The sequence below is a fragment of the Rana temporaria genome, chromosome 11, assembly GCF_905171775.1.
Source record: "Rana temporaria chromosome 11, aRanTem1.1, whole genome shotgun sequence".
NCBI lineage: Eukaryota > Metazoa > Chordata > Amphibia > Anura > Ranidae > Rana > Rana temporaria.
Window position 1 is genome coordinate 151301733 of NC_053499.1, and position 11973 is coordinate 151313705.

General features: G+C 47.7%; 1 protein-coding gene across 1 annotated transcript; it reads right to left on the minus strand.

Moving 5' to 3' along the window:
- Positions 1-212: 212 nt before the first annotated feature.
- On the minus strand, positions 213-11973 carry NUDT19 (nudix hydrolase 19). Its single transcript, XM_040329458.1, has 4 exons — positions 11878-11973; positions 4069-4825; positions 2576-2783; positions 213-488 (listed from the first exon to the last, which is right to left on the minus strand). The coding sequence occupies exons 2-4, from the start codon at positions 4792-4794 to the stop codon at positions 268-270; spliced, it is 1155 nt and encodes a 384-aa protein (XP_040185392.1). The 5' UTR covers positions 4795-4825; positions 11878-11973; the 3' UTR covers positions 213-267.

The window sequence follows — 11973 nt, forward strand, 5'->3', positions numbered from 1 at the left end:
GTTGCCCATCTGGTGCAACGCTGCATAGAAACCAATCAGCTTCCAGGTTTTATTGCCAAAGTTTGATTGAACAAGCTGAATTTAGAAGCTGATTGGCTGCCATGCAAAGCTGCACCAGATTCTGAGTGCTCCAGTTCTAGTAAATCTCCCCCAATGGCTGTCCTTACGCCATAAACTGCACATGAATTGCAATGAGATCTACACACCAGGCATCCAGTCCAGTCTATTTTATTAAGAAATAATTACAAATGACATAAAACAATCTATTTAAATTTTGCTCTTGGGCTCTGGATCACGACTGAGATCTGTTAGAAGTGGATTGACGTGTTTATATTTTGGCTGCAGGTTTATAAAGATGACTGGAGCGCCATCAATGTGAAGTAATCGATGAAGACGGCCCCCTTCCTGGACAAGACCCCCGATGGTTTTATTTGAGGAATACTTTTTAGGTTCTGTGAGGTCTGGATCCTCGGGGTACAGCTCATCCCCTGCCCAGCAAAAAGAGAAAAAACAGGGACAATAAACTTCCATTATTAATAAACTCCAGGCAGGTATAACAGACACAAATGTATGGAGCTCTATGTTCATTAACACATTATTAACCCCTTAATGACAGAGGGAAAAACAAATCTTAACCACTTCAATACAGGGCATTTTCATCCCCTTCCTGCCCAGGCCAATTTTTAGTTTTCAGCGCTGTCGCACTTTGAATGACAATTGCGCAGTCATGCAACACTGAACCCAAATGATATTTTTATGATTTTTTTTTCCCCCACGAATGGAGCTTTTTTTTTTGGTGGTATTTGATCACCTCTGCGGTTCTTATTTTTTGCGCTATAAACAAAAAGTGATACGTTTGAAAAAGAAAAAGGCCCGGATTCACAAAGCACTTATGCCGACGTATCTCCAGATACGCTGCGTAAGTGCAAATATGCGCCGTCGTATCTGTGGGCCGGACCCACAAACTAAGATACGCCTAAAAACAGGCTTCATTCGACCAACGTAACTTGCCTACGCCGGCGTAGAGTGGGCGCATATTTACGCTGGACGCATTTGGCGCTCCCATTGATTTTCTATTCACATATGCAAATGAAAGAGATACGCCGATTCACGAACGTACGTGCGCCCGACGCAGTGCGCGTAAAGTCATACGTCTGGCGTAAAGTTATGCCCCATAAAGGAGGTGTAACTCAGCAGCACCAGGCTGCACCAGGGAACACAAGCTGACGTATTTTACGTTGTTTACGTAGGACGTGAATATGACTAGGCGTAGGTTACGTTCACGCCATAGGCAGTGATCCGGCGTATCTTAGGGAGTAGTTCCGACGTGATTCTGAGCATGCGCACTGGGATGCGTCCACGGGACGGCGCATGCGCCGTTCGTTATATGTATCTCTCTGGCGCTCGGCCCATCATTTGCATGGGGTCACGCCTCATTTGCATGGCTCACGCCCACTTCCGGCTTACGCCTAGGAAACCCAGCACAGTTTTGGCAGCACTGGCTTTGTGAATTCAGTGCTTGCCTCTCTGCGCTGCGTCGGCGTAGCGTACAGGAGATACGCTACGGCGGCATAAATGTGCGCCACTGTTTGTGAATCCCGGCCAAAATATTTTTTACTTTTTGCTATACAGTGGAACCTTGGATTATGAGCATAATCCGTTCCAGGAGAATGCTCGTAATCCAAAGCACTCCCATATCAAAGCGAGTTTCTCCATAGAAGTCAATGGAAACAAAAATAATTTGTTACGCATTGATTTCAATGGCATGCAATACCGCATGTGGCCAGAGGGGGGGGGGGGCACCGGAAAGGCCCGAGGATAGTTCTGCTGACCTCCAAAAGACTCAGATCATGAGCCTTTCTGAGGTTTGCCGAGGTCAGCTGAACTGTCCCTGGGCCTTTCCGTGCATTTCCGAACGGCGATGATCGTCTGCGATTGCCTCCGCTCAGCTCCATCGCCCCGGAGTAGAAATACAGCGCTCGTATTGCGAAACGCTCGTTAACCGTGTTACTCGCAATCCGAGGTTCCACTGTAATAAATATCGCAATAAGTGTATATTGATTGGTTTGAGCAAAAGTTATAGCGTCTACAAAAAAGGGGATAGATTAAGGTGAAGAAACATCCGCTACTTACCACCACCCCCCCCCCTCCCCATTTAATTACCTGAGCCCTCGAAAGTCCAGCGTCGAGAACAAGCAGGCTTCTCTGCTCTTCATTGGATAGATTGATAGCAGTGCATATGCTCGCTCTGCTGTCAATCAACTCCAATGACGCGAAGTGCCGGGGGGCGGGGCCAAGTCCTGTATGCGGTGCATACTAGCTCATTATGCCTTTTGCCTTACTGGTGACTAAAAAAAAAAAAACTTTTTTTGGGGGGTTTAATAGATGGAAAGATGAAAAAATGACTGAAGGTCCGCTTTAAGCCCTGATGAAGGGGGCTGTGTGTGGCATCCTGAAACATGTTAGCAGATATGGAATAAAACCATATTTCGGACTCAGTGTTGCGCATCAATCTTTAGATTTAAATATCATTCCTATGATGTGAGGAGGAGAGAAGGTAGAAGAGAATTTTTACCTGGCAGTGTATGTACCATACCATCCTCAGCGTGCACTAAAACCGGCATCCACCTTTCACATCCTTCCAGGGCACGACTGGAACTGAACCTGTGGAGCTCATGAATGCTGGTGAAATGACTTAATCTGCTTAGATCATAGAACTGCGGAGGAGGAATCCATGTTCCCTGAGTCCTGTACTCCTCTATGGCTTCCTGAGGAGTCCACCACTAAAACAGAAAGCAGAAAAAAGTCGCAGTTCACAAAAATGTATTGAGACAGTCTATTGCGGGGGGAGGGGGGGGGACAACAATCCTTCTTCTGTCTGTAACTCCACACAGTAATGCAAGGCTTTCTCCCTGGTGTGGAGTGTCGTGCTCGCCCCCTATGCATCCTATGCATTAAAGCGGGGGTTCACCCTAAAAACTATTTTCTAACATTACATTGACATGACCCTCGACAATGACAGTATGCCGGCGAGTTGGCGCTATACGGCACCTGCGCCTGCGCACCGCCGTACGGCTTCTTTCGGCAACTCGTGACGCTCCTTATGCGACGGGGGGAGCTAGTGTTTTGTCATCACGTCAATCACCCGCTGGATAGGAACGCCCACTCCCGCGAGAGGCCCTACCCGGAAGCCAGGGAAGAAAATAGCTGTACAAACGTATGTACAGCAAAAAAAAAAACGGCATACTGTCATTGTCGAGGGTCATGTCAATGTAATGTTAGAAAATAGTTTTTAGGGTGAACCCCCGCTTTAAGGTGAAAAAAAGAAGAAAAAAACTGGGCCCTTTAATAAAAATAAACTTCTGGGCCCTTTAATAAAAAAAAAAAAACATTTATTAAAAAAAAAAGGGGAGTTGCCATCCAGGCCCTTTAATAAATAAAAAAAATATATAAACAAAAATAAAAAAATAAACATTTATAAAAAAATTAAAAAAGGGGGGTTTGCCACATGGGGCCCTGGGGACCTCTGAGCGCCCTTTAATTAAAAAAAAAATTATATATATATATATATATATATATATATATATATATATAAAAAATATATAAAAAATATATAAAAAATATAAAAAAATATATAAAAAATAAAAAGAAGAAAAAAGAAATAAAATAATATAAAAAAAAATGATTTTGTTTTTATGAAAAAAAGAGGGGGGCTGCCATCCGGGGGCCCTGGGGACCTCTGGGCCCTTTAATAATAATAATAATAATAATAATAATGGGGACCTCCGGACTTTAAAAATAAAATAAAAAAAATGGCCCTTTAATAAAAACTAAAATAAAAATATATTAAAAATATATATATTTTTTTAATAAAAAAAGGGGGGGGGGGGGTTGCCATCTGGGGGCCTCCGGGCCCCTGGGGACCTCCGGACCCCTTACAGGTGTACTGCCTGTACCCCCCCCTGATGGCGGCCCTGATGAGAACGTATGGGATGTATAAACACCTGTAAGAAATAAACAAACAGTTCTGGACAGGTCCATTTTAACCCATAACACTCTGGAACTCACGTTAAAGGAAGCCATTTCCTTTTGATCATCTGTGGTGACCGGCTTCTTCTGCAAACAGGCAATGTAGAAGGCGGTGTCGAAGCGTCTGGCCCGAGTACTGGTGGAAAACACAGGCGTCAGCCAGTTTCCCCACTCGTGCAGCGCCCAGATATTCGGAACACAACGCATTTCCTTGCACATCTCAATAAACTGCAGCGGATTGTTCTGGACCTCCTCCCTCCACTTAGCCATTGCCTCTCCATCTTGTTCATAAGCATCCGCGAGGTCTTGGTTAGCGTCAACTTCGGCGCTGTCGGGAACCACCAAAAGTATTCCAGATTCCTCGAAGGTCTCTCGGATGGCACAGATCCTGAAGGCGACCTCCCCGGGGATCACCGACCCGAATTTCATCCTGTCCGTAACAAACATAGGAGACCTGGTGCCGGGGGGCTGCCTGACCACCCCCAGGCCGAAGTTTGGTTTGTTGGCGTGTCTCTGGAAGACTTGGATCCAGTCGTTGGAGAAATCGGAGAAATCGGCCACCCCGCCGGGGAACACAAAGGCATTGGGCATGAAGCCACTCTTCTGGCTGCGCTTCAGTAATAACACCTCGTAATCAAACGTACTTTTTCTACGGTCGTTCTGTAATATCTGAGACGCCATTTTGGGAATGACGCTTCCACGTTGCATACCGGCAGCTAAAATCAGGGTGGCGGCTTCCCTCCAGTGTTGTAGCGTGTTGTTCATTGTCAAATCTTCAATGGTTTTTTTTTTCTTTCTAGAAAAAAAGTAAAAAATATTAATGGATCCAATATCAAAGCAGATGATTGAGCAGTCACCATCTACTTCCTGGGCAGAGATGCCGGCTCAGAGATGGCGCACAAATCCTGACACTTGTATTTATAAATGTCTGGCACAGATCAGCCCCTCCTGCACCTTGTGACTTACGACAAACAATATCGAATTCTGATCTCGGGGGGAGGGGGGACGGAGGAAATGCTTCCTCCTGCCTGCAGCAGACAGATGACACCATCTCAGCCTAGAAAAATCTTTTTAGCCAGGTGGAGTTTTTCTGAAAAAAACTTATACTGGGCCATATTCTCAGAAGAGTTACGACGGAGTATCTCAGGAAACTCCATCGTATCTCTGTTTTTTGACCCGCGTATCTATGCGAGTGATTCCTAGAATCATTTTCGCATAGATACGCTGAAGATCCGACAGGTGTAAGTCACTTACACTGTCGGATCTTAAATGTAATTCGCCGCCGGCCGTTAGGTGGCGTTTACGTTCAGGTCTCATTTGTTTATGCAAATGAGCCTGATACGCCGATTCCCGAACGAAATCGCCGTCGCTTACGTCGTTTGCGTAAGCGTAAGGTTACCCCTGCTATATGAGGGGTAACCTTACGCCAGTCCCACGTATGCCATGTTAAGTATGGCGTCGGGTCCGCGTCGTCTTTTCCCGTCGAGTACGTCGTTTTCCTAAGTCGTTCTTGAATACGACTTTACGTCAATGACGCACACGTCGGCGTCATTGACGTTTTCCGTCGAGAACTGGAGCATGCGCACTGGGCTATTTTTAGCCCGGCGCATGCGCAGTTCGATCGACACGGGGGCGCGCTTAATTTAAATACAAGCCGCCCCCTTTGAATTACGCGGGGATACGCCGGGCCTTTTTACACTACGCCGCCGCAAACTACGGAGCAAGTGCTTGAGGAATACGGCACTTGCTCCAGTAAGTTGCGGCGGCGTAGTGTAAATAGCTTACGCAATGCCGCCGCAGATTCTTGGAGAATCTGGCCCACTGTTATTTTATAATGTGACATGTCGGGAGCAGTGGCAGACCGCTCATTAGAGGACCCCCTAATCCATGTGCCCAGCCCCTAATCTTCATGCAGGGCGCCGGACACATGGACTTCAATTGTTTTTTTTTTTTCTTTTAAGCACATGATTAGAGCCTGAAGCTCTCATTGGTTTAAAAAAAGGGTGGGCTCAGGGCGCAGAGCACTGTGCCCTGAGCCCACCAGTTGTGTGACAATAGCGAATGAATATTCGCTAATGCCATCCTGCTTCTCCTCCAGGCCGATCAGGAAGTGGGTCCTGAGACCCGTTTCCTGTTCGGCCAGGAGGAGAAGCAACGGCCCCATCAGCAACAGCCTCTTCCTGGAGCACTACCCCAGATTCAGCTCGCCATTGGTCTCCTCCCTGCACCTGTACCGCAGAATAGGGTAAGGCCATGGTCCACGTACGGGGGGGTGGGGGGCGGATGCAAGTCGACTACCACATTCCCGATCGATCGTACATGGGGGAGGGGTGTAGTGCGAGTACCGCCCCCCTCACAATATTGAGCCACAGCCGCCACTGGTCAGGAGTTTATTCATGAAGATTTGTAAAGGTACTGACAGGTCCACTTTATTGGGCTCAAAAACAAAGATTATTATTTATGTTTTTAAATGGTGTTTATTTATCCAAGAGTTTGATAGAAGAGATTATTTGTTTTCCCTTAATTGCCCATCTTCACTGCCCCCCACACAGGTAAAGGTCTACTTTATCCACTTGCCGCCAAGTCATGTATCTGTTAGGTCATCGGTCTTCAAATGGTTGAACGGTTGACTTTCTTGTAATAGCAATCGGAGCGGCTAACTAGCTGCTCAATTGCTATTACAAGCAGTAGGAGTGGCCATGCTCAGGCTCTCCTGTTCCACTAGGAGACCCAAGCTGGCACGTCAGCCGGCTGGTCAGACACCCAAACAAAGCCGGGAACGTCTTTGATTAGGTCTCCACTACGGTAACCCAAAAGCGATGACATGACATCGATGACGCAAACAGCGATCATCCCCCACATGTGAGGTATCACCGCGAACGTCAGATCATGGGCAGTTATTCTAGCACCTGACCTTCTGTGTAAATCTAAAGTGGTAACCTGTAAAAGCTTTAAAAACGTTGCCTATGGCTAGTAAAAATTACGTGGTTTGTCACCGTTGTATGGGCATGTGCAATTTTAAAGCGTGACATGTTTGGTTTCTTTTTTTACTCGGTGTAACAGCATCTATTATATTTTACAAAAAAAAAATTGGGTTATGTATTGTGTTTTTTTTGCATTAAAATCTAAAAAAGTGTATTTTTTTCCCAAAAATTGCACCTGAAAAACCACTGTGCAAATACCTGACATTAAAAAAAAAACTGCAAAATCCACCAATTTATTCTCTAGGGCAGGGATATGCAATTAGCGGACCTCCAGCTGTTGCCAAACTACAAGTCCCATCATGCCTCTGCCTATGGGTGTCATGCTTGATGCTGTCAGTCTCGCTATGCCTCATGGGACTTGTAGTTTGGCAACAGCTGGAGGTCTGCTAATTGCATATCCCTGCTCTAGGGCCTCTGCTTTAAAAATAATATACTGTTTGGGATTTTAAATAATTTTCTATCAAAAAATAAATAAAAAAGTGCCAGAAAAGGGCCTGGTCTTCAAGTGGTTATAGTATTTTAGCTAATGTAAGAGCCCTTTGTCCAGAAAACACCAAATTCTGAGAGTTTGGGATTAGAGATTCCTTACCTGTATGCTGTATATGTGTCTATGGAGTCAGCGTACGCACAACGCCCCAGGTGCACAGTCCAAGGTTCAGCACTGGATAATCTCTATGATAATATGGGTAGCTGTTAATATTCTCATGTTTCCAGAGACGGCCTCGGGTCATTTCATTTTCTCGAATGATTGTTTTGTCCTCAAAAATCACAAAGAATCACATTACAAATAATGTGATTGTAAAGGTCAGTGGCAGCCATTCATTAGGGGCACAGGGGCGCCGCCCCCCTAATCCAATGCGCCCGGACCCCTAATCTACATGCAGGGCGCCGGACGCATGGATTCCAATAGTTGTTGGTTTTTTTTAAACACGTGATTAGAGCCGGAAGCTCTAATTGGTTTCAAAAAAGGGTGGGCTCGGGGCGCAGAGCACTGTGCCCTGAGCCCACCCTGTTGTGTGACATTAGCTAATTAATATTCACTAATGTCTTCCAGTTTCTCCTCCCAGCCAATCAGGAAGCGGGTCCTGAGACCCCATTGCCTGGAGTTCTAAGGCCGCGTACACACGGCCGGACATGTCCGCTGAAACTGGTCCGCGGACCAGTTTCTGCGGACATGTCCGACCGTGTGTACGGCCTAGCGGACAGGTTTCCAGCGGACAAAAGTTTCTTAGCATGCCAAGAAACTTGTCCGGTGGAAACCTGTCCGTCGGACATGTCCGATGGTTAGTACACCTAACCATCCGACCGAAATCCCCCCGCATGCGTCGAAGTGATTCGACGCATGCGTGGAAGCATTGAACTTCCTGGTTCGCGAACGTCGCCGCGTCATCGCGTTTTCTGTCCGCTGGGAATTTGGTCTGATGGTGTGTACACACATCAGACCAAAAGCTCCCAGCAGACATGTCCGATGAAAACGGTCCGCGGACAATTGATGGCACAGCGGCTGTGTTTAATAGCATGGCACAGTGGTGACAATTGATGGCACAGCGGCTGCGTTTGGCATGGCACAGTGGTGACAATTGATGGCACAGCGGCTGCATTTGGCATGGCACAGTGGTGACAATTGATGGCACAGCGGCTGCGTTTGGCATGGCACAGTGGTGACAATTGATGGCACAGTGACTGCGTTTGATGGGATGGCACAGTGGTGACAATTGATGGCACAGTGACTGCGTTTGATGGGATGGCACAGTGTGACAATTGATGGCACAGCGGCTGCGTTTAATGGCATGGCACAGTGGTGACAATTGATGGCACAGCGGCTGCGTTTGGCATGGCACAGTGGTGACAATTGATGGCACAGCGGCTGCGTTTGGCATGGCACAGTGGTGACAATTGATGGCACAGCGGCTGCGTTTGGCATGGCACAGTGGTGACAATTGATGGCACAGTGACTGCGTTTGATGGGATGGCACAGTGGTGACAATTGATGGCACAGTGACTGCGTTTGATGGGATGGCACAGTGGTGACAATTGATGGCACAGCGGCTGCGTTTAATGGCATGGCACAGTGGTGACAATTGATGGCATAGTGACTGCATTTGATGGGATGGCACAGTGGTGACAATTGATGGCACAGCGGCTGCGTTTGATAGGCACAGTGAGGCTACCATTTTTTTCTTTTTTTTCATTTGTGCCCCCCCAAAAATTTTGAGCACCAGCCGCCACTGTCCCACTTTCCTAAAAATGTATTAAAGAGAACAGCAAGAGCATGAAGGTCCTACTATAAGGTCTCACGCACACTGAGCAGAAAAAAATAAAAAATGTGATTTTCCAGACCTGTGGTGTTTATTTTTTTCACCTTGTAAACACATCTGTATGTTAACTTAGTCTGCTGACTTCCATCATCCAATCACGTGCAAGCAAAAGTTTAGTTTTATTGATTTTCCTTGCATGTGATTTGGTGTATTATGCAAAGTAAATCTTTGCCTCATTTAGTGAACCCTGGAGCAACCGCAGAGTACACAGTCTATTCGCCTTTAGTAAATCCGCCTGTATGTGTTAACCACTTAAGGACCGCCTCCTGCACATATACGTCGGCAGAATGGCACGGCTGGGTAACAAGCACGTACCTGTACGTCCTCTTTAAGTGCCCAGCCGTGGGTCGCGGGCACGCGCCGGCGACCCGGTCCGAAGCTCCGTGACCGCGGCAACCGCGGACCCGATCGCCGCTGGAGTCCCGCGATCGGTCCCCCGGAGTTGAAGAACGGGGAGAGCCGTGTGTAAACACAGCTTCCCCGTTCTTCACAGTGGCGGCTTCATTGATCGTGTGTTCCCTTTTATAGAGAAACGCGATCAATGACGTCACACGTCCAGCCCCGCCCCCCTACAGTTAGAAACACATATGAGGTCACACAAAACCCCTACAGCGCCCCCTAGTGGTTAACTCCCAAACTGCAATTGTCATTTTCACAGTAAACATGTTTATTATTTTTAAAGGAAAACAAAAACGAGACGTTAGTATCACTTTAACCACTTCAGCTCTGGGTGGTTTTACCCCCTTCATGACCAGGCCCTTTTCTACTATTTATCACTGAGCTACGTTAACTGGTAATTGTGCACTCATGCAACGCTGTACCCAAATATAATTTTTTTTTCACACAAATAGAGCTTTCTTTTGACGGTATTTGATCACCACCGGGTGTCCTGCCAGCCTGATCCTGCATCTTTCTCGGGTGCCACCTTGCCTGTGGGCGCTGCCCTGGTCCCGCTACATCTCCCAGCGGAAATGTAAATTTTCTCCTTCACTGATGAGCATTGATAGGTGGTACTGATGAGGAGGGACTGATGGGCACTGGTTGGCAGCACTGATGAGGAGGCACTGATAGGCAGTACTGATGGGCACTGGTAGGTGACACTGATAAGCACTGATTGGCAGCACTGATAGGCACTGATAGGCGGCTCTGATGAGGAGGCACTGATGAGACTGTACTGATGGGCACTGTTAGGCGGTACTGCTGGGCACTGGTAGGCGGCTCTGATAGGTGACACTAATTTGGAGGCACCGATAGGCAGTACTGATGGGCACTGGTAGGCAGTACTGATGGGCACTGGTAGGCAGCTCTTATAGGTGACACTGAGCTGCACTGATGGGCACTGGCAAGCGGCTCTGATAGGTGACACTGATGGGAAGGCACTGATAGGCGGTACTGATGGGCACTGGTAGGCAGCTCTGATAGGTGACACTGATGAGGAGGCACTGATGGGCACTGATAGGCGGTACTGAGGCGCACTGGTAGGCGGCTCTGATAGGTGACACTGATGGGCACTCATAGGCTGCACTGATGAAGAGGCACCGATGGGCACTGATAGGTGGTACTGATGGGCACTGGTAGGCAGCTCTGATAGGTGACACTGATGAGGAGGCTCTGATAGATGACACTGATGAGGAGGCAATGCTGAGGCTGCACTGATAGGCGATACTGATGGGTACTGGTAGGCGGCTCTTATAGGTGACACTGATGAGGAGGCATTGATGGGCACTGATTGTTAGCACTAATGAGGAGGCACCGATGAGGCTGCACAAATAGGTGGTACTGATGGGCACTGGTAGGAGGCACTGATGAGGCTGCACTAATAGGTGGTACTGATGGGCACTGGTAGGCGGTTCTGATAGGTGACACTGATGAGGCTGCACTGATGGGCACTGGTAGGCAGCTCTGATAGGTGACACTGATGAGGCTGCACTGATAAGTGGTACTGATGGGCACTGGTAGGCGGCTCTGATAGGTGACACTGATGAGGAGGCACTGATTGGTAGCACTGGTGGTCACTGTTGGGACTGCACTGATAGTATACATTTTCCTGTTACACAAGCCGCCCACGGCTCTCCTGATGCTGTCAGCGCGAGGAAAGGAGTGCAGACAACCAACGTCTGTTTACATTGTGATCAGCTGTAATTGGAGCCGCTGATTGGCTCTTTGCCTCAATCTGTGATCAGCAGTGTCCTGAGGACCGCGGCGAGCGCGATGACGGGGGGGGGGGACAGCTGTAGCGCGTTCGGCAGGGCGGTTAAGCACCTTTTCTGCTGTCAAAAGTAAAAAAGCGTTTCAAGTTGCTGAGCAAACGCCCCGTGTGCACGTGGCCTGAGCATCTCATATCAAATACATGGCTTTAATGTCACTTTAAGGACAAATATTTGGTTTGTTATGTAAGCCCAGATATGATTGGTTCTCTTTATTCTGATGTGGTCACACACACTGCTCTGTACAGTTCTTCTAATGTCACCCGCACTCTACACATCCTACATTCCACCTTCTACACACTCCAAGGAAAGTCACCGCTGTGACATGAGCAGCCTTACCCCAGCCTGTGTCCTTCCTGGTTCAGGGGGAAGCCATTACTGTAGTCATCCCAAAGACTGCAACTCCCAGAATGCCGCGCGAGGGAAGGCCCAACC